The sequence below is a fragment of the Chiloscyllium plagiosum genome, unplaced genomic scaffold, assembly GCF_037043375.1.
Source record: "Chiloscyllium plagiosum isolate Xiang-an unplaced genomic scaffold, Cpla_swu_hap1 HiC_scaffold_36, whole genome shotgun sequence".
In the NCBI taxonomy this organism is placed as follows: Eukaryota; Metazoa; Chordata; class Chondrichthyes; order Orectolobiformes; family Hemiscylliidae; genus Chiloscyllium; species Chiloscyllium plagiosum.
In genome coordinates, this window is record NW_028270174.1 from 49,524,195 (window position 1) to 49,545,562 (window position 21,368).

Sequence of the window (21,368 nt, forward strand, 5' to 3'; positions counted from 1 at the left end):
AACCTCAGCCCAAACGTCCTTTCTACTACCAATGCCATGCCTCCCTCCTTTTATCATCTTCTCTGATCTTACTGAAACATTTAAATCCCAGAACCTGCAACAACCATTCCTGTCCCTGCTCTATCCATGTCTCCAAAATGGGCACAACATCGAAGTCCCAGTCCCAAGTTCACCCACCTAATTCCGGGTGCTCCTGATGTTGAAGTAAAAACATTTCAAACCCCCTTCCTGCTTGCACTTGTGTCCTTAAGCATATTTCTGACATCATTACTCTCAACGTCCTGGACATTGGAACTACAATTTAGGTTCCCATCCCCCTGCTGAATTAGTTTAAACCCTCCTGAATTTAAAAAAAAAACCCAAAAAGGATGTTGGATCCTCTCTGGTTCAGGTGAAGACCATCCTGTTTGTGGAGGTCCCATTTACCCCAGAATGAGCCCCAATTATCCAGGTGTCTGAAACCCACCCTCCCTGCACCACCCCTGTAGCCACGTGTTCAACTCCTCTCTCTCCCTCTTCCTCTTCCTCACCATGCTAGCACGTGGCACAGGCGAAAATCTAGAGATGGTAACTCTGTTAGTGTTCTAGCACTCAGCTTCCACCATACCCCCCCCCCGAATGTCTGCCTTAAACCCCCATCTGTTTTCGTACATAAGTTGTTAGTACCTATGTGGACCACGAGTTGGGGCTGCTCCTCCTCCCCTTCAAGGATCCCGCAAACACGATAAGAGACATCATGATCCCTGGCACCTGGGAGGCAGCACACCAACTGTGAGTCTCTCTTGTTCCCACAGAACCTCTTATCTTTCCCCCAAACTATGGAATCCCCAGTGCCAAATGCTCTGCTCATCTCTCTGCTTCCCTTCTGACAAGAGGGAACAGAGACAGGGACAGACTCTGTGCCAGAGACCTGTACCCCATGGCTTACCCCTGGTAAGTTCAAACCCCACCCCCAACAGTATTTAAAATGGTGTACTTGTTTTTGAGGGGAACGGCCAGAGGGGTTCCTTGCACTGCTTGCCATTCCATTTCCGTCCCCTGACAGTAACAGTTCTCGGTAGATCGCAACAGCAGTGCTTCATCCGAATGCTACACAGCACTGAAGATGTCACCCTGTTGGGAGACTAAATGCTTGTCAAAAAATCAGCTGGCTCAGCAAACCAATGTACAACTTCAATATTACTGATAATGCAAGTTCTTCTTGATGTCATCAATCTGCTGGCATCTCCACTCAAAAGCTGACATTTTTGAAACCTACCACCTCATCTTAAATTATCCTTTCTTCTGTAACGTCCTTGAATGCATTATTGCTTCTCATTTGAGAAGATTTATTACATAACTAGTAGATTCATTTCACGGATTTTACTGAGGAAAGGAAGTGATGTAAGATGGGCTGGTAGATTTTAAAGAGGTTAGCTTTTGAGTAGCGAAGCAAGTAGATTTAATTGTAAAAAGGACAAATCTGAGAAGAGGGAACCACTATTATCAGCTAATATGGGTGTGTGTGTGTGGGGGGCGGCAGGAGAAGGGGTGGGGTGGAGCAGCGCCGCGCAGGGGAATGTTTGCGTACTTGTTTAATGGAAACCAGAGTCCAGAACAAGAGGTCTTATTAATTAATAACCTTAGCTTGAGAACATGAAGATAGGTAAGGTAGAAGAAAGGAAGAGATCTGAAGTTAGGATTAGGATAATGGGCAGTACCGGAGAGAATGTGAGGCTGATGAGCTGAGGGAAACAAGGAACTTGCAGAGCAACTGAATAGATTATCTTAATTTTTGTTAAAAAAAAATTTCACATTAATATTTGGTAATTAGGGTGAAGAAGGCAGGAGTGTGTAGTTGAATGGTTAGTAGTGATGAGAAGCTTGATTTTTTTGTGCCTTCCTGGATGATCATTGAAAAGTGACAAATGATCACTGATAAATGATCTAACTGGATTGAATGCTTTGATTTGATCTGATTTGATTTATTTATTTGTGCATATATTTTATTTCAAAATACAGCAAAAAGTGTTATATAGTGTTGTCACTCTGCAGTATCATCTTAGAATATAGAAAAAGGGCACAAGTCCCCTTTGCTGCCCTAGGAGACAGTGTTTTGCAGTATATTCAAAGCACAGTTAGATTTTGATAGGGAAAGGATTCAAAGGTTGTGGGCCCAAACAAGGACTGCGGAGCTGAGACCACAGCAAGATTAGTCTTTGTCTTTATCAAATGGTGGAACAAACTCAAATGCTACCAACTTCCTTGACTGCCTGGAAGTCACCCTTTCCTCCTCTGCCTGTACAATCTTAAGATCCTGGGCGACCACTCTCATCCCAAACTCCATTATCTTGCTTTACTCTGCTCTAATCTGAGCCTCATTTATGCTGCTCCACTCCACTCTAATCATGCCTCCAGTATGCGGAGTGATAATTTTCCATGCTTCTGCATTGAAGGATAACATTTACTTTGGCTACTCTGACTCTGTATATAGACATAGAAATTTTTACTTTGATTCCATGAATCAATTTTTTAAAATATGTCTGAAGCTGGTACAGAAAAAATCAAATCTGACCATATATGTGCATTCATACAGATTGCTACAGATCAAGAAAGACTCTCTCAACCTTTTCATGGTCATCTAGTAATTGACAATAAGTGATTGTGTCAGCAAAGCTCACATTGGATTAACTAATCAAAAGTATGTGACTTTCAGCTTCCAGCTGCCTATCACTTTTTAATTCTTAACACTGACATTTTTTTAGTCTTCCGTGCACTAGAATGTTTCAATGAAGCTCAATGTAAACTCATTTAGTTTGGTACTTTATAGCCTGACCCACTTAAGAATTTTCAACTTTTTTTCAAATTTCCAATGCCAACGTTTTAAAAAGACAGAAATGTTTTTATTTATGAACAGTTCATGATATCTTGGTACTCTGGAGCAGAGAATTTGTATTATATTGTTGTCCTGGGATGTTTAAGAAGGTCAAAGTGTGTGAGCTGATTCTTGGAAGGAGTATATACGTTGAGCTATCCAAATATTTGCTGAAGGTTTCCTGTTTCTAGAATTCTACTTTGTGTTTTTGTTTTTCCCATGCAGAACAATTGTTGGAATTCATGCATCAACTGCCAGCTTTTGCGAACATGACCATGTCAGTCAGAAGAGAACTATGTGCTGTGATGGTATTTGCTGTAGTGGAGCGGGCAGGCACGATAGTTCTCAATGATGGTGAAGAGGTTTGTATTTTAATCAGTTTGTTGAATTTTGATTACTCACATAAGAACAGAAAATGTGAGGTGGTAGTTTTACTTTTATGCACTAATAAATTTTTAAATTGAGATTCTAAGCTAATTTATGAAGATTAGTATTATGGAAAATTACCTGAAGATCAATTGAATATATTTATTTTGTAGCTTTCAAACTTAACTCGCTTTTTCTTGGCACAACTAGTATTTTGTAAATTTGGCCACTGTTGGCAAAATTTAGAGTTACAGAACATTCTGGATAAATGGAAAATGTTGAATTATTTTGATAGAAAACTACTGCAGACCTCACACGACTGGTTGGCAAATGTATTAGATGGGAACTAAACATTTGTTTATTTCAGGGGAGTGGGGGTGGGGGAACAATAATTTCTAAAGCTTGCCTTCTAACTGCAAGACCTCATGAGTTGAAAGTTGTTTTCTATTCTAAGCAAGCAATTTGTTTTTAAACTGAAGACCTATCACTAATCATTGAATAAGAAGGTGATTAAACTACTGACCATTACAAGTATTTTGTTGTGGCAATGCCTCTGCTAAAGGTCAAACAGGTACAGAATAAAGTTATCATAACAGTAGATTTCATCTTATACCTACATTTGTTTCACATTATCCAAAGCACTGGATCAACAATTCTTTTGAACTATTTGTTGGTTAATTTACATGCTATCCATTTAGTTTTGGTATTGTGTATTATTGTACAAACAATGAGACTGAATATCCAAAATTCTTCAGAGAGTAAACGTTAAAGTAATAAAACATGTTTTATGCTGACCCTGTTTAAGGACACTTTTAGCGATAAAGTTACTAATACCATCAATCACATATACATATTAAAATACTGCAGATGCTGGCAATCTGGAATAAAAGTAGGATGTGCTGAAGAAATTCAGGTCTAGTAGCATCTGTGTTAAGTGCAATGATGAGGGTCATTTTGAACTTGAAGCAATAGCTCTGTTGCTTTCTCCACAGATGCTACCAAGTGTACTGAGTTCTTGTAGCACTTTGTTTTCATTTAACAACGTATGCATATTTTTCTAAGAATTTGTAATATAGTGTGGAACCTGCACAGACCATTGGAACTATCAGTACATAGTAGCTGGATTGAGCAGATTACAGCTTTTCATACACCTCTATTGGGAGCCTGATTCTGGTTTTTGGGTAATGCATGGTATAAGAGCATGCAGGATAGACTTAATGTGCTGTCCTGACTGTTCAAAATACGATGCTGTTTGTGTAAATTATTACCTATCATGAAGGAACAAGTAGCCTTTCAGAGCAATTGTCAAATTACTGTCAAACCTGTGTGTGTGTGTGTGTGTGTGTGTGTGTATGTGTGTGTGTGTATGTATGTGTGTGTGTGTGTGTGTGTGTGTGTGTGTGTGTATATATAACTGGTGCATGCAAAGGCAATCCAGAGCGCTTATTTCCTAAATTGTGTCCCTCCTTGGTCAGCGCAGTAGCATTAACAATGTCAAGTGTATCCCATATTATAGAATCACAGGGAAATTTGTAGCACAGAAATAGGACAGTCAGTTCAAAGGATGGTCTTCATGGGTTGAGACAAGTCTTTGGAGTTTAAAATTGTCTTAATTTTTTTAAGTTATGGCTTTATCTAAATCCATCTTCCTTGTGGGTGTATTTTTCTCATGTGCCAACCTATCAACCCCATCAAAAGATCTTTGCCAGCTCAATTGCTAAGCCTTGTCTTGCCTGGAGAAAAGGTCCTCAGTCTGGACAGTTTTCCCCTGTCAATTTTGGCAAGGGACACCAATGCCTCCATTTTAAAAAAAAATACATTTGAGGGCAGAATTCAGCACAATTTTGAGTCGTGACACATGAAGCAGCTGAAGACAGTTGTGCCTAGGACACTACCCTGAGGAACTCCTGCAGAATATCTGTATTGGAGCTGAGAGTATTGATCGCCAATAACCACCACTGTCTATTTTTCTATTGGCTCCTTAATGCCACTATTGGGGAAATGCAGCTTCAATGTCCAGGGCAGTCACTGTCACCTCACCCCTGGAATTGTCCTTATTTGCTATGAGCTGCCTGCAAAACAGGGCGGCACGGTGGCACAGTGGTTAGCACTGTTGCCTCACAACGCCAGAGACCCGGGTTCAATTCCCGACTCAGGCGACTGACTGTGTGGAGTTTGCACGTTCTCCCCGTGTCTGCGTGGGTTTCCTCCGGGTGCTCCGGTTTCCTCCCACAGTCCAAAAATGTGCAGGGTCAGGTGAATTGGCCATGCTAAATTGCCCGTAGTGTTAGGTAAGGGGTAAATGTAGGGGTATGGGTGGGTTGCGCTTCGGCGGGTCGGTGTGGACTTGTTGGGCCGAAGGGCCTGTTTCCACATTGTAATGTAATCTAATCTAATCTAATCTAAAACGTTTCACTATACCTAAGTACATGTGACAGCAATAAATCAAATTGAATTCAGCTCTTTTGTTCATGTTTACAACAAGACTATAAAAAGTCAAGAGCTGACTGGTTCTGATGGAACCTAAACTGAGAGTGAGAGGACTGGTTGTTGCTAACGTTACTGATGATCGAGAGTAGACTCATAAGGCAGAAATTGATCGGGTTGGATTTGTCCTGCTTTTTTGTGTGCAGGACATATCTGGGCAATTGTCCACAATGTCTGGTAGATGCCAGTGTTAGTTTTGGCTAGGGATGCGGCAAATTTTAGTCCACTGGTGGTATTGCTAGAATGTCGTCTGGGCCTATAGCCCTTTCAGTATCCAATGCCTCCAGCCATTTCTTGATGTCACATGGAGTAAATCAAATTGGCTGAAAACTGGTACCTTGGATGTTGGGGCTGCTGGAGGAGGCCCGAGATAGATTATGCATTTGGCATTTCTGGCTGAAGATTGTTACAAATATTTTATCCATATGTTTTGCACTGATGTGATGTGTTCTGCAATCATTGAAGATGGAGATATTTGTATAGCTTCTTAGTGTTATTTAATCATCTGTAACTTGATGCGTCAGGGCTGCAGAAATTAGATCTGTCTGATCACTTGCTGCTTTGCTTTGTAGTAGCTGCACAGGTTAACGTTTCATTTTCAGGAATAAATAGTGCTGCTCCTGGCATGCACTCTTTTTATTTATACCAGTCCCGTGTCCCCAGTCTGCTAATGGCAGACTGGGGACACAAGAATAATCTGACAGTTATAGATGGCCCACAGTACCCCGTGGATGTCCAATCCTGACTCGCTAGATTTATTTGAAATTTCTCCTATTAGCATGGTGATAGTGCCACATGACATAATGGAGGATGTCTTCACATTGTAGATGGGACTTGGCTTCCACAATGGAAGCAAGGAGTTCTACTGTGGTTTCAGAGGGAGCAGTTTACCTGTTCAAGCTCCCTAAGGTCTTAATAGTTATCCCGACCAAATGTAATTATGTTTGCTGCTAACATGCAATAAAATGAAACAAATAAAATAAAATCCAATCACAGAATGTGTCCAATCCAGTGTACCATGGACAATAATTGTTTACCATACCTTCCCATTTACCATTACCTTTTCCCAAGTTTGACTTCACAAATGCACATGGTTTCAACATTTCACACTTTTATCAGAATGCACTCTCTTTAACTTGTAAGTATAGTGTGTCCCTTGCTTGTCGCCACTGATTTTAATCTAATGTATGTGTACCAGCTCCCAAGGTTCAAATAATTATGACCATCTTGCTTTCTAAGAACTCTAGAGATACTATACAGTGGTATATCCTCTATCACTAATCACTAGTTCGGGCCAAAATAAGGCAAAACAGTGAAGATTTTAGTAATAAATACTTCAAATACCCTTAAAATTAACCACAAACTGGTAGAGATGGCAAATACCATAAAACACTACAAAGTCTAAATTCCAGAATAGCTTTTAGAAGTTTGGCATGTCATGTGATTTTTCGGGTCAAATAATTGGAGTTTCCTTATTTGTTGGTCGCAATATATGCTTTGATCTACAATGTGTATCTTAAACCAAAAATTGTTAGTGTAGAGTAATTTGTTAACTACATCATAAGACTAATGGTATTTTCCACTGTGATTTTGATAAATGTTGTTTGTCATTGCCTGTGTCATTATTCTAAAGCTAAAACAGTAAATCACTCATTCTGAAATATGAAAATGCTTTTAAAACCAATTCAGTTTTCAGTAGAGAGAATGAATTGACATCGCAAAACTGCAATGTTAAAAGAATGAATGATCTGAAATTTTTTTATGTTAGCAGAATTTATTAATATAAATATTTTCAATAATTTAACTTCTCTTGTACTAGCTTGACTCTTGGTCAGTCATTTTAAATGGTTCTGTAGAAGTCACATATTCAGATGGAAGGCTGGAAATCCTATGCATGGGCAATAGCTTTGGTGTGTCTCCTACTCTGGAGAAGGAATACATGAAGGGAGTGATGAAAACAAAGGCTGATGACTGCCAGGTAATTGAGTTCATTTTAATCATTATTATCTGATTTCTCATTTGGAGAAATTCAGTTGGAGTTTTAAGTTCTGCATTAAGTATTAAAAGAAAATTTTGAACCAATTAGATTCTACACCTAAGTAAAAATGAAAGTATTATCCCACTGATGCCTGCAGTAATTTCTGTTAACTGTAAGCCCAGCAAGTTGTAATTATATTTCCAGCCAGTGTGGTTTCAATAGACTGTACTTTGCCACTGAATATATAGGTAATCCTTTGTTGCACAGGAAGTTATTCCATCTGTGTTTTATGAGTTATATAATTTTTGAGACAAATTGAATTTTTAGTAGGAAAAATGTAGATGTTATCAAGTGATATGCTAAAAAAAGATTTATGGAATGCATCTTTTATTTTTAGATTAATAATTTTAGCATTAAAGATCTTTTCTTAGTATCCCTGCAGTATGGAAACAGGCCATTTGACCCATCGAGTTGGCACCACTCCTCCAAAGAGCATCGCACTTGAACTCACCCTTCTTTCCTGTAACCCTGCATTTCGCATGGCTAATCTACCTAGCCTGCACATCCTTGGACACTATCGGCAATTTAGCACGGCCAATCCCATCTAGTCTGAACATCTTTGGAAAGTGTGAGGAAACCTACACAGATATAGGCCGAATGTGTAGATTCCACACAGACATTCTCTTAAGGCTGAAATTGAACCCAGGTCCCTGGCGCTTTAAGGCAGCAGTATTAACCACTGAGCCACTCTGCCCTCGCTTTTTTGGAAAAAACATTCAAAACTGTTTTAAAATCAAGTTTCTCCATGTCGAGATGTTGCTCGTAGTATTCTGTAATTTCATGTGGCATTTTACATATGATTTCTTTAAATCAATTCTATTAGCACTTAGGACAAATATAATTTTTACCTTTTTTAAGGACATTTTGTTACAAGAACTTTCAAATATTATGGATGGGGCACACTAACCATTGTCAAAATCGGGAGATTGTGCAAGAATTCACTTGAGTGATTCCATTATGCTGTGTTTTCATAGCTTCTCCCTATTTTCCCTATGAGAATCCTGAATAATTCTGTGCTGTATTTGTAAAACAAGTCTAATATGTCAACTAGAGTATGAACATTGAAGCAAATTCCTAACATATAGTAAATTTTTTGTTTTGATTATTCAATTCAGATGTGCTAGCTGCAAATGAGGTTTAGCAGAAACTAATAATGGCTGTACTAACTTAAATTAGTACTGAAATTACCTCTTAACCTATGTACATAGGTATAAATAGCATTACTGCATGTGTAAGTTTGTCTAATATTGTAACATTTTCTGTGATCTGTGGCAGTTTGTGTGCATAGCCCAGCAAGACTATTGTCGAATCCTCAACCAGGTGGAAAAGAATATGCAGAAAGTTGAGGAGGAGGGGGAGATTGTTATGGTAAAAGAACATCGAGAGTTAGATCGCACTGGAACCAGGAAAGGGCATATTGTCATAAAGGTAATTATAACCAAAGAAGATAGTAAAGGAAGGTTAAAAACATCAGAAAAAAGTGTCTATTCTGTCTGTTGTATCTATAAGCTAATTTTACAGTTCTATTTAGCATGTATCTAACTATCTGTTCTATCTGCATTATGTTAGGGAACGGCTGAACGGTTAACAATGCATCTAGTGGAAGAGCATTCAGTGGTGGATCCCACATACATAGAAGATTTTTTATTAACATACAGGACCTTCTTATCAAGCCCAATGGAAGTTGGGAAGAAATTGCTGGAGTGGTTTAATGACCCAAGTCTCAGGGACAAGGTAGTCAAAAAAAAAAATGCATGATATGACTTTTAGGTCTGTAATAATAAGTAACTTGCTTTAGCTGATACATTTCTTTCCTTTGCCAATTATTAATAACAAGAAGGGCTTGCATTTTTCACAACCACTGCATATCTCCTAGTCAGTCAACTACTTTTTGAAATGCTGTCATTATTGTACTGCAGGAAATATGGTTACTAATTTACATTCAACAAGCTCCCACAAACAGATAATGGCCAGATAATCTGTTGATAAATGCTTAAATGTTGGCCAAAACACAGGGATAGCTCTTCCTTAAAACAGTGTTATTAGGCCTTTTACATCCACGTGAGAGGGTAAATGAGGCCTCAGTTTAGTATTTTGTGTAAAGAATGATACTGCCAACAGTAGAGTGCTCCCTTGGTACTGCCCTGAACTGTCAGCCTTGACTTTTGTGTTCAAGCCCTGAGGTGGAACTTGAACTTGGGAACTTGTGATTCAGGTATCTTTGCATGCTCAACATAAATGCAAAGAAATTTGAGTAGAAAGATTGATTTGTAATTATGTTCATTGATAATATGCTTTGGATATTGTTTGGTGGCAAAGAAGTCCACATACTGTTTATTTGACTTGAACTGTTATTCATTTGACACAGCTTTTATAGTCTGCCTATGTGTAACTTATTACCTTTATTCTGAATTTGTGTTGATCAATTAATTTTATCAGTCATTTGGCAGCAATTTTCAGGAATTTTACAAACCTGTCTTTCTCTCGCCTTCATTTTTCTTGTCCTTACAAAAGTTGCAGTACTGGACAGTAGCACAGTGGTAATGTTAATGGGCTGGTAATCTGGTGGCCTGGACTTATGCACCAGTGATATGTATTCAAAGGTATATTTAGCTCATAAATCCAGAATGAGATGCTAATCACATTCATCATGAAGCTGTGCACTGTTGTAAAACCCTTCTGATACTATACTGCTCTTCAGGGGAGGAAATCTGACATCATTACGAAGTGCGACTACATGTGACTCCAGACTTGCAGTAATATGCTTGAAACGTAACGGCCCAGCATAACTAATTTTAAAATTATGTTACAAGTTTTTTTAATTCACTTGTGGGACCTGGCAAGTCAGCATTTATTACCCATCCATAGTTATCCTTGAGAAGGTAGTGTTGAGCTGCCTTCTTGAACTGTTGTAGTTTATGTGCTGTGAGTTGACCCACAATGCTATTAGGGAGGGAATTCCAGGATCTTGAGTCAATGACAGTGAAGTATTTCCAAGTCAGGATAGTGAGTGGTTTGGAGGGGTAATTGCAGGTTGGGCAATTCCCATGTATCTGCTACACTTGTCTTTCTAGGTAGATATGGGTTTGAAAGTTCCGTTTAAGGATCTTTGGTGAATTTCTGCAGTGCATCTTGTAGGTAGTACTGCGGCTACTGAGCGTTGGTGGTAGAGGAAGTGGATGTTTGTGGATGTGATATCAATCAAACGGCTGCTTTGTCACAAATGGTGTCAAGCTTCTTGAATGTTATTGGAGGTGCACTTATCCAGGCAAGAGGAGAGTGGATTTCATAGCAGTTGATACAACTGAGTGATTTGCTAAGCCATTTCAGCGGTCAACATTGCTGTTGGTCTGTGAATGAGGATGGCGGATTTTCTTCCCTGAAGAACATGAGTCAGCCAAATGGGTTTTCCAACAATTAACGGTTTCATGGTCTTCACTAATGTTTTCAGTTTTTTTTAAACTGATTTCAAGTTTCTCCTATCTGCTGTGGCGAGATTCAAACTTGGGTTCCCAGAACATTAGCTGAATTTCTGGATTAATAGTCTAGCGATCAACATTAGGTTACCGTCTTCCCCATATTTCACTCTTTCTGAAGACATCCCTATCGTGCATTTGGCAGAGTGTTACAAAATTTTTAAATGGTCTATATGCTTCAACAGACTGTGAAACACATGATTATTGTACAAGTAAACTGAAGTGTTTTGAGAATTTTAAAATCTAACTATTTTTAATTCCTGTAATTTGAAATGAATGCATTATTTCACGCATACAAATAAAACACTTCCAAATAACCTAACCGTTCTGCCATCAACTGTTGTAAATTGAGTTGTAACTTTATTCATAAAAACCTAACCTCCAATTAAAAGACTTCATTAAATTTCAAAGAATAAATTTTGAGTAGGTATAAATGATACATTACTTGAAACAATCAAACATCTGCAAATTCTTAGTTCTCTAAATTGATGTTAAATCAGCATATGTTGCATACATGAAACATGCCGTGCCTTTAATAGCGGGAGAGTAAACTTCTTTGAATACTTTACAGGTTACACGGGTAGTATTACTGTGGGTGAACAATCACTTCAATGATTTTGAAGGGAATTCTGCAATGACCATATTTCTAGAAGAATTTGAAAACAATTTGGAGCGAGAGGTAAGTTATCTAATTAAATAACTTGATTGGTCTTAAACTCGTCTCAAAAAATCTTGAAAATAAGTGAAGTTGGTTTCCAGTTTGTAGATTATACTTTTTTGTATTGTGCAGAAAATGGGCGGTCACCTTCGATTGTTGAACATTGCTTGCGCAGCTAAGGCCAAGCGGCGACTAGTAACTCTAATGAAGCCATCACGGGAAGCTCCTTTGCCATTTATCCTTTTGGGAGGCACTGAAAAAGGTTTTGGGATTTTCATAGACAGCGTAGAACCTAGTAGTAAAGCTACTGAAACGGGGTTGAAACGTGGTGATCAGGTTTGTGTTTCTTTCTCTTAAGCTAATTTTTGTGGAAAAAATATGCCTGCAAAAATATCAAAGATAGATGCATATGTTTGTAAAGAAAGTAAGTGACAACGTTTCACATTACACTTCTATCGTTAGATGGTTTCTTAGATCTTATTCTTTCGAGCTGTCTCTTTGCAAATGCAGAATTAAACATTTAATTGATGAAGCAAAGTTAGTGTAATATGCATCAATGCTATGACACTGACAGCTGAAACAATTCAGCCTTTCTACCTCTGTATTCGCAACATAGTCAAAATCACCATCGATGATGCCCAATAGTCACTCCAATGGTTTCTAACCAGATGTTTGAACAACTACTCCCAGACTTGGTGAGTAATTAATTTCTAGACACCAGTTTGGTATCTTTTTTAAAAAAAAGCACAATAACTTTAGCAGAGAGAACGTTAAACAGCAAGGTATTCTAATTAATGGTCTGTGCTTTAAATTTATAACATTTGCGTTCAGTCCCCATTCACACAAAAGACAGATGAACAAACATGATTAAAGGCTAAAATAAAAAAAAATAATAAAACATGCTAGACCATGTAAGTAGCATGCACAATGCTTTGTTCCACGGACATAGATGTGTACTCCTTGGTTTCTTTTCTATAACTGGCAATCAGGGTCACCTCCTTAGTTCAGCCGGGCAAAGGCAGCAATCCTTCCAACTCCGCTTTCTTGCTCTTTGGGTTTCCAAAAGAGGGTATGGTAGATTAGGCTAGGAGCTTTCAAATTTTCATGCTGTCTTGTCAGCAGTTAAATTTATCTCTTAAAATACTGTTCAAAAAAGAACTTCAATTCTGATTCCACCCTGATAGACTGAATGTTTTCCGAGGCTTCCGCCACTATTCAACAACTGCCATGTGGTCGAACATAAGGTCCCTTCCACATTTGCTGGAACCAAATCCCAGGTACTGAGCTCATTAATAGCCAATTTCAATGTGTTTAAACACAGTGCTGCTCTTGGGATCACAGTTCTGTTGGAACCCTTTTAATCAAGACTCAGCCTGCAATTAGCCTCCAGGCCAAGCCTCAAAGCTTGTTTGATCTGATCTTTCCTTTTTACCACACAAGTCATTCTCCGCTAACAATTCCCAGTTCACAGCTCAAAACCAAACTCAATAAGAAAACAAGTAAAAATAATTTTAAAAATCAATGGGGGTTTTAACATCAGTGTACACAAAAAAATCTAAGGGTGCCTTATGAAACAGTGATAATGTTCTGCCCACTCCAGAGGTGTGCAATGACATGTCTGACGAGGTTAATTAAAAATATTTGCCAAAATATCTTTTTTGAAATGTCTAGAAATCTGTTTCACCCCTTTTTTACCCAAAATTTATTTAAAACACTGCTCTGTCCTCTTAAGAAACATTGAGATTTGGAGCATTTGATCTCTTGTTTGCTACAGTTGCATTCTGTTGTACCATCCAATATGTTTCTGCAACCAGGTCTACAATGCCATGAGGAACAGAGGATAAAAGTTTCTCGAGGTGGCTATTATATATTTTTTAAATGTTTCAATATCTGACTGTAGGGACCTGTGCACATCATGTTGCCAACTTTAAAGTTCATGTATGATACAGAAAATATCCAAGAATATACTAACAATTGAAGGTCCAGAAAGTTTGGGACTCCTTTTGTTTGCTGACAATGGAAGATCACTATTTTGTGCCCATTTTAGCACTCAGATTGTCATGTGTCTGTGCCATTTCTACTTTTTTTTTGCCCTTCCCCTAGGACAATTAAAGTAATGCAGGCTAACCCAAATATGCAGCTACCTGCTCCATTGTGCAGTAAAAGATTGCCACAACAATCATTGGCTGTCAAGTGCAGGTATTAACTTATATGGACTGCCATAAAGGTACACTGCAAAATGGACAATTAGGGAGGATGCTGTGGAGTGACACATCAGGAAACCCTTCTTATGCAGAGCCATCGCCAGTTAGCAGCAATTAAAATGTGTTTGATTGCTGCTGCTCTGTCATTTGCCTCCTGGTTTCATATGGTGTATCATTTTCTGTCAATCTTAATTCCTTTGTATTGGTATGTATTGGCAAAAGCTGTTAATGCATTGAGTGTCATTTGCTCAAGCCTAATCTGGCAACATTAGTTTTTAACTATTTAGACTGATTTGGGCCATTAGACAAAAGCTGGCCTCTGTCTCTATGTTTAAGAAATAAATCTGGTAACCGTTGATTTTATCTGCCAATTCTAGAGCATCTATATTGTTGAAGATTATATTTTTGTAAGTACAAGCATCACAGTCATAAATGGTACTATAAATCAAATTCAGTGATAAAAATGAAAAATTGTGAATTGAAACATAAGTCATGTATCCAGCCATGTGATATTGATTCTTCATTTTCAGTAATCAACTAGACAAATTTAGTTCTCAGTAAGAAAGAGTAAGCTTCACCTATGAAGATCTTTATGCTAGTAAATAGTTAGCTATGACTTGCCCACTTTTAGAATTAAATTGGCTTTTAGGATTTTCTCTTTAACCAATTATAGCTCCAAAATAAAAAATAGAATGCAGGTAACATAGTATGAACTTATATGGCACAGCTTTGATATTTAATGCACATTTAGTATGAATGACACAAAAAAGCTATCCTGTTTTTCAGATAATGGAAGTCAATGGACAAAACTTTGAGAATATTCAGCTGCCTAAAGCTTTGGAAATTCTTAGGAACAATACTCATTTGTCTATCACTGTGAAAACAAATTTGTTTGGTAGGTCTTTTATACAGTGAAAATTTCATAGATCCAATTTACATAATTTGTTTTTTTTAACATATGTTTGCATACTAGATGTACTTCTCAGTAACATAAAAGAAAGATGGGTGACTGAAGTAATTAATCAAGTGACATTCTGCATTATTCCAGATAATGTGAATAAAAAATTATTTTCATGGTCTATCCGAAATGTACTGTCCCAGGCTGGATGGAGGGCTTGTTTCCTTTAGTTTTGTTCTATGAGATGTCGAAATTGAGTTTTTTTTTGTCCAATATTTATTTCTTGTATTTAGATTGATGAATATATTTAATATTTATCAACTCCTCTTGAATCATTTCTGCTCTCAAACCAAAGCTTTTTTAGTAAAATGTGTTGCATTTAAAAAGGACCTAAGGGGCAGCTTTTTCACACAGAGGGTGGTGCGTGCATGAAATGAGCTGCCAGAGGAAATGGTGGAGGCTGGTACAATTACATTTAAAAGGCATCTGGATAGGTGTGTGAATAGGAAGGGTTTAGAGGGATATTGGCCAAGTGCTGGCATATGGTACTCAATTAGGTTAGGATATCTGATTGGCATGAATGAGTTGGACTGAAGGATCTGTTTCCATGCTGTACATCTTCATGACTCTAAGACACTCCGAGCAGTTCCACTTCAGTTGCTGTGTTGTGATTCATCAATAACAAATGACTTCAAGATTGTTGAGCAGTTTTGAGTTTGGCAGTCCTGATGAAACATCAATTCCCCTTCTCTGATGCTGCTTGACCTGCTGTATTTTTTCCAGCTCCACTGTTTAACCACTCTGACTCTCTAGCATCTGCAGTCTTCACTATCTCCTCTTTCTCTAAGTCTACACCACAAAACTATTCATTACTGATGATGTTTTGGTTAACTTTTTAATACATTCGAGAGAAGTAAGTGTTGCTGGAAACAGTAATCTGTGTTGTTTAACTACACTTGAGAAGGAAGATGGTGGTGAGCTATCTTGTTAATTGTAGGTTAATCATGTTTATTTGGATGCAGCAGGAATGAGCATTGGGATTTACTAGAGATTTAAACCTATGATATTTGGTTTTGGAGGTGCATGTTTATGCTGTATAACTCTGTGCAGTATAACTCTATAAATAATGTGCTTATAGAAGTGGGAATGGATTGGCCTCAGTTCCCTTATTTACTCGTGGAGAGACATATATAAAGCCATATGTTACCAAAAGGTATTCCTTCCATGTCGTGTGTGATAAACATTAAAATCAGCAAATGAGGTTATAACTTTGCTTCAGATATCTCAAGTATGAAACCTACAAAAAGTATCAGAGGATGCTGTCAGGTTCTTGTTGTAAGTCTTCTATTAGTGCATGACTTTAGCAGTTGAAAGAATGGATAAGGACAAAAATAGTAAAGACAAAGGATTATGTAGACAAAATCATGGATAAATTCCTAGGGACCAAATGTGCAACATGAATGATGTTTGTGACTGATAATGGAGGGTAACTTCCTATTAATAAGTTTAAAAATGAATGAAAACATGAACCTCACCAATAGACTCAGATTGATGAAATTCCGCAGAAAAGTTCAGCTGTTCAATCAGACTGCAAATTGCCTGCCATCTTGGCATAGGCAGTTTATGCTTAGAAATCACTACAGATGGAGGATATAGTATCGGACTATGAAATAAGTCTCAGGGTACAATGGTTAGCTGAGACGTTTTCTGCATGTTTTGCAGGTAGGGAAATGGACAGTGCTAATAAAACGTTGTATAGTTCCAGCTGAGAAAGAGAAGTTTGGTAGAGGGACAGGTAGCATTGAGGAGGTGGTGAGGCCGCAGAAGGAGAGTGAGCAAAGAAGTGGCAGATGGAATACAATGTGGGAAAATGTGAGGTCATGCACTTTGGTAGGAAGAATAGAAGCATAGATTGTTTTCCAAATGGGGTGAAAATTCAGAAGTCTGGGGTTCAAAGAGACTTGGGAGATCTAGTCCAGGATTCTCTCAAGGTAAACTTGCAGGTTAAGTCCATAGTCAGGAAGGTAAATGCATTGATGGCATTTATTTTGAGAGGTCTTGAATATAAAAGCAGGGATGTTCTTCTGAGGCTCTATAACTCTCTTGTCAGACCACATTTGGAGTATTGTGCCCAGGTTTGGACCCCATATCTCAGGAAGGATGTACTGGCCCTGGAGTATGTTCAAAGGAGGTTCTTGAGAATGGTTCCAGGAATGAAAAATTTAACATATGAGGAACGTTTGAGGACTCTGAGTTTATACTTAATGGAGTTTAGAAGGATGGGGTAGGGCATCTAATTGAAACATAAAGAATGGCCTGGACAGAGTAGATGTTGGGAAGATGTTTCCATTGGTAGGAGAGACTAGGACCTGAGGGCATAGCGTTAGAGTAAAGGGAAGACCTTACAGAACAGAGATGAGGAGAAAGTTCTTCAGCCAGAGAGTGGTGAATCTATGGAATTCATTGTCATAGAAGGCTGCGGAGGTCAGGTCATTGAGTATATTTAAGACTGAGATAGATAGGTTCTTGAGTATCATGGGGATTAAGGGTTACAGGGAGAAAGCAGGAAAATGGGGTTGAGAAATTTACCAGCCATGGTTGAATGGCAGAGCAGACTCGATGGGCTGAATGGCCTAATTTCTGCTCCTATGTCTTATGGTCTAAGTCTCTGTGATGCCTGGATATCAGTGCCAGTGCATGGTGTAGCCTCAGTGAAAGGGGAACTTGTGGCCCCATTCACTTTTCCTCTGACCTCAATCAAGGTTGTCAACCCACAATTTGGGAATCGGTGCTTTATGCCGAGTGCAACATTATGGAGAATAATTAATGACTGTTATAGTCCTCCTTTATCAAAAAGTCAAAGAATTGACTAGCGATCAGAAAACTCTGACTAAAGTTTATACCTCTCCCACAGTATTTAAAGAACTTCTGTCGAGGCTCGCAGAAGAAAAGAGAAATGGTGCTCCACACTTACCAAAAATTGGTGACAAGAAAGGAAGCCGTTACTCCATTCCTGACCTGGCAGTAGATGTTGAACAAGTGATTGGATTAGATAAAGCAAGTAAGAAAGCAAAGGCAAACACAGTGACTGGACGAAATAAACTGAAGAAAATATTGGGCAAAACTAGAATCAGCATTCTTCCACAAAAACCTTACAAGTAAGTGGAGGCCTTTAGTTGTAAATTTCATTGAAAATTTTTTCAGAAATATGTTTGACAATAAGGTAAGGCTACATAATGACAATACTAAACAGTCTGTTCCGCAAGTTAGTAAACAATAGATCACATAAGTTGCTGGAAAGAGACACGTTGTTGAAGGTTTTCATCTTGTACTCATCACAATAAACATAATAATGCCAAATTATTCTGCAGGAGAAAGGACTGCTGATTGACTGGCAAGTTGATTCTGATTAGCTGCATTATTACCATGGAGAAAAAAAGAAAAAGTATAGGCTCCCTAAGCTCCAGGGTAATCCAGAAAAGGACAGATCTTGAACATATTTGTTTTGTTTTCAGTGAATGGGCACCTGCTTATGAATCTAAGTATAAATGTGTCATTTTTGAGCTGCTTTGATTATTATAAGTTAGTGGGTTGTGTAATTGTTCAGCAAGTGCTACCCAATTGCAAAATCATATCAAACAGCAATCATTATGTTTTAGATTTTACAAGCACTGACTGGTCGGTACAATCTATACTCTGCTTATTATGAACAACATGCAGTTTGGTTTGACCAGCCATTCAGTGGAAAGTATAACTTATATTCCTGGCAAAACACCACCTTTAAAATTCATACAATATGTTGCTCAGTTGCGTGGTAGGCAGAACATCTCTTTGGACTGATAATGACATCCATTTCTGAGCGGTACCATTCACATAGCTTCTTTGTTCCTTTATAATAGGCAGAGTACAAACTGTACTCATCCAATCTAAACTTGCAATATTCAAAGCAAAAAAGTCTGCTGTTAAATGTGATTCAATACAGGCCAACCAGTTGCAGAGGTGGTACAGGAATACACATTCAGGAGTGCCTGAAGCTTCCACTGTCCTGGAAGTTCTCAACATTGACTCAAATTCCTTGTAATCCCATGGCATTAAGGTAATCAAGAGAAATGAAAGACAATAGAAATCTGTTACTGATTACTTAGAGCGGAAGAATCAGGATTCTTCCACTTGAACACCACATGGAAGAAGCAACAAGCATAGTAAGAGAATGGAATATACTCCAGTTAGGGGACCTCAGTGTCCATCACAGAGCTTGGTTGATTATTCCACTGCAGTTAAGTTCCCTTTGAAGTTGATTCAGTTAATGTTGTTTTCATTTAGCATGGTTAACAATATAGTAACGATTTATTCATTTAATGTTGTAAATTTCAGTTTAGCATTGCTCAGATGACTGTCTGACTTCAAGATGTTATTTCTAATTCCATGCTCGGAGTCCTCTAGCCGTCCTCCTGTTGCATCCCCTACCCTCAGTCCCATTTCATTCCCCTCTCACCACACCTTGACAGCTCAAGCTCCCACATCCTCTTCTTATCTTAGAATTTCCAAAGTGTGTTATTGTTCTGATTTTCATTTTAAATATGCACTTTGTTTCTTTATTTTTCTATTTTGTAACAAAACATTTTTGAGAGGTGCAATTAGACCTTAGTGTCTTTATATACCACTTGCTGAAAGTAAGCATACAGGCGTTGAAGAAGCAAATAGCACATTGGCTTTCATAATGAGAAGATTTGAGTACAGAAGAAATACAATTGTACAGGACCTTGATGAGAATATTTTACACAGTTTTGGTCTCAGTATCTGATGAAGAATGTTCTGGCTATGGAGGGAGTGCAACTGAGATAGTAGAACATATAAAGAAAGTCTGGATCAGTTCGGACTATATTCACTGAAGTTTAGGAGATTTCATAGAAACCTATAAAATTCTAACAGGATATACAAGATAAATGCAGATGGATGTTCCCAGAACCATGGGTCCAGAACCATGGGTCATGATCTAAGGAGCCAGGATAAACCACGAGGACTAATATGAGGAAAAATCCCTCCCAATCTGATATTCTCATTATGACTGCATATTGAAGTACCCCATAATTATTACGTCTTTTTTGGCGGCACGGTGGCACAGTGGTTAGCACTGCTGCCTCGCAGCGCCTGAGACCCGGGTTCAATACCCGCCTCAGGCGACTGACTGTGTGGAGTTTGCACGTTCTCCCCGTGTCTGCGTGGGTTTCCTCCGGGTGCTCCGGTTTCCTCCCACAGTCCAAAAGATGTGCAGGGTCAGGTGAATTGGCCATGCTAAATTGCCCGTAGTGTTAGGTAAGGGGTAAATGTAGGGGTATGGGTGGGTTTCGCTTCGGCGGGTCGGTGTGGACTTGTTGGGCCGAAGGGCCTGTTTCCACACTGTAATGTAATCTAATCTAATCTAATCTATCTCCTGATTTATTTTCTGACCAACACCCTGACTGGAAGGCTTGTACATAACTCCCATCAGAGTCTTTGTTTTCCATTCTGTTTCCTCAACTCTACCCTCACAGTTTACACTTTCCAATTCTATACCATTTCTTGCTATCTGTTTAATTTCCTTTCTTACTCACAAGGCAGCTACGCCCTCTTTGCCAACCTGCCTGTCTTTTCAATAGGACACGATCCTTGGATATTTAGTTTCTAGCCCTGATTCCCTTGCTGCCACGTCTCTGTGATACTGCCAACATTGTACCCACCAGTTTCAATCTGCATTACAGCTCATTGGCATTGTTCCATATACTGTGTGCATTTAAGTGCAACACCCTTGGCCTTCATTGACTGCTTCCTGCTCTTTGATGTCCTCTTGTCATAGAGATGTACGGCATAGAAACAGACCCTTCGGTCCAACTCGTCCATGCCGACCAGATATCCTAACTAATCCCATTTGCCAGCATTTGGCCCATATCCCTATAAAGCCTTCCCTTAAGTCCTCTTTATATCTTTTCCCTCTCATCCTATACCTATTTCCTGAGTCTTTCTGTCCTCTCTGTCTCATTACTTTTTCTGGAAACTTTACTAAATTCTGCTGACCCCTAACCCTTTAACTTTGTCCATAATTTTCCATACAACTGAACCCACCCATCACCTCCACTATGCTGTTGTTATCACAGAGACACGGTTGAAAGAGGGACAGGATTGGCAGCTTAACATTCCGAGGTATTGATGTTTCAGATGAGATAGAGGAGGAAGGACAAGAGGTGGGAGTGTCACTTTACTGGTTAGGGAGCAAATCATAGCTGGGTTCAGGGAGGACAATGTGGAGGGATCTTGGAGCAAGGCATTATGGGTAGAGCTCAGGACTAAGAAGTGTGCAATCACAATGCTGGAATTGTATTACAGACCTCCCAGTGGGAGATGGAGGAA

At 38.7% G+C, this 21,368-nt stretch overlaps 1 protein-coding gene across 12 annotated transcripts in view; it reads left to right on the forward strand.

Moving 5' to 3' along the window:
* rapgef2b (Rap guanine nucleotide exchange factor 2b) overlaps positions 1-21,368 on the forward strand; it is a 400,973-nt gene that overhangs the window by 282,652 nt on the left and 96,953 nt on the right. For 7 of the 12 annotated variants that reach the window (XM_087980144.1, XM_043674010.2, XM_087980145.1 and 4 more), the window contains 9 exons: positions 3,080-3,216; positions 7,527-7,685; positions 9,021-9,173; positions 9,315-9,479; positions 11,793-11,900; positions 12,012-12,215; positions 13,064-13,156; positions 14,870-14,978; positions 17,896-18,139. In XM_087980144.1, coding sequence (XP_087836270.1) covers positions 3,080-3,216; positions 7,527-7,685; positions 9,021-9,173; positions 9,315-9,479; positions 11,793-11,900; positions 12,012-12,215; positions 13,064-13,156; positions 14,870-14,978; positions 17,896-18,139 — 1,372 coding nt within the window. The remainder of the gene's footprint in view (positions 1-3,079; positions 3,217-7,526; positions 7,686-9,020; positions 9,174-9,314; positions 9,480-11,792; positions 11,901-12,011; positions 12,216-13,063; positions 13,157-14,869; positions 14,979-17,895; positions 18,140-21,368) is intronic. The other 5 variants (XM_087980151.1, XM_043674011.2, XM_087980147.1 and 2 more) reach the window with 1 other exon arrangement.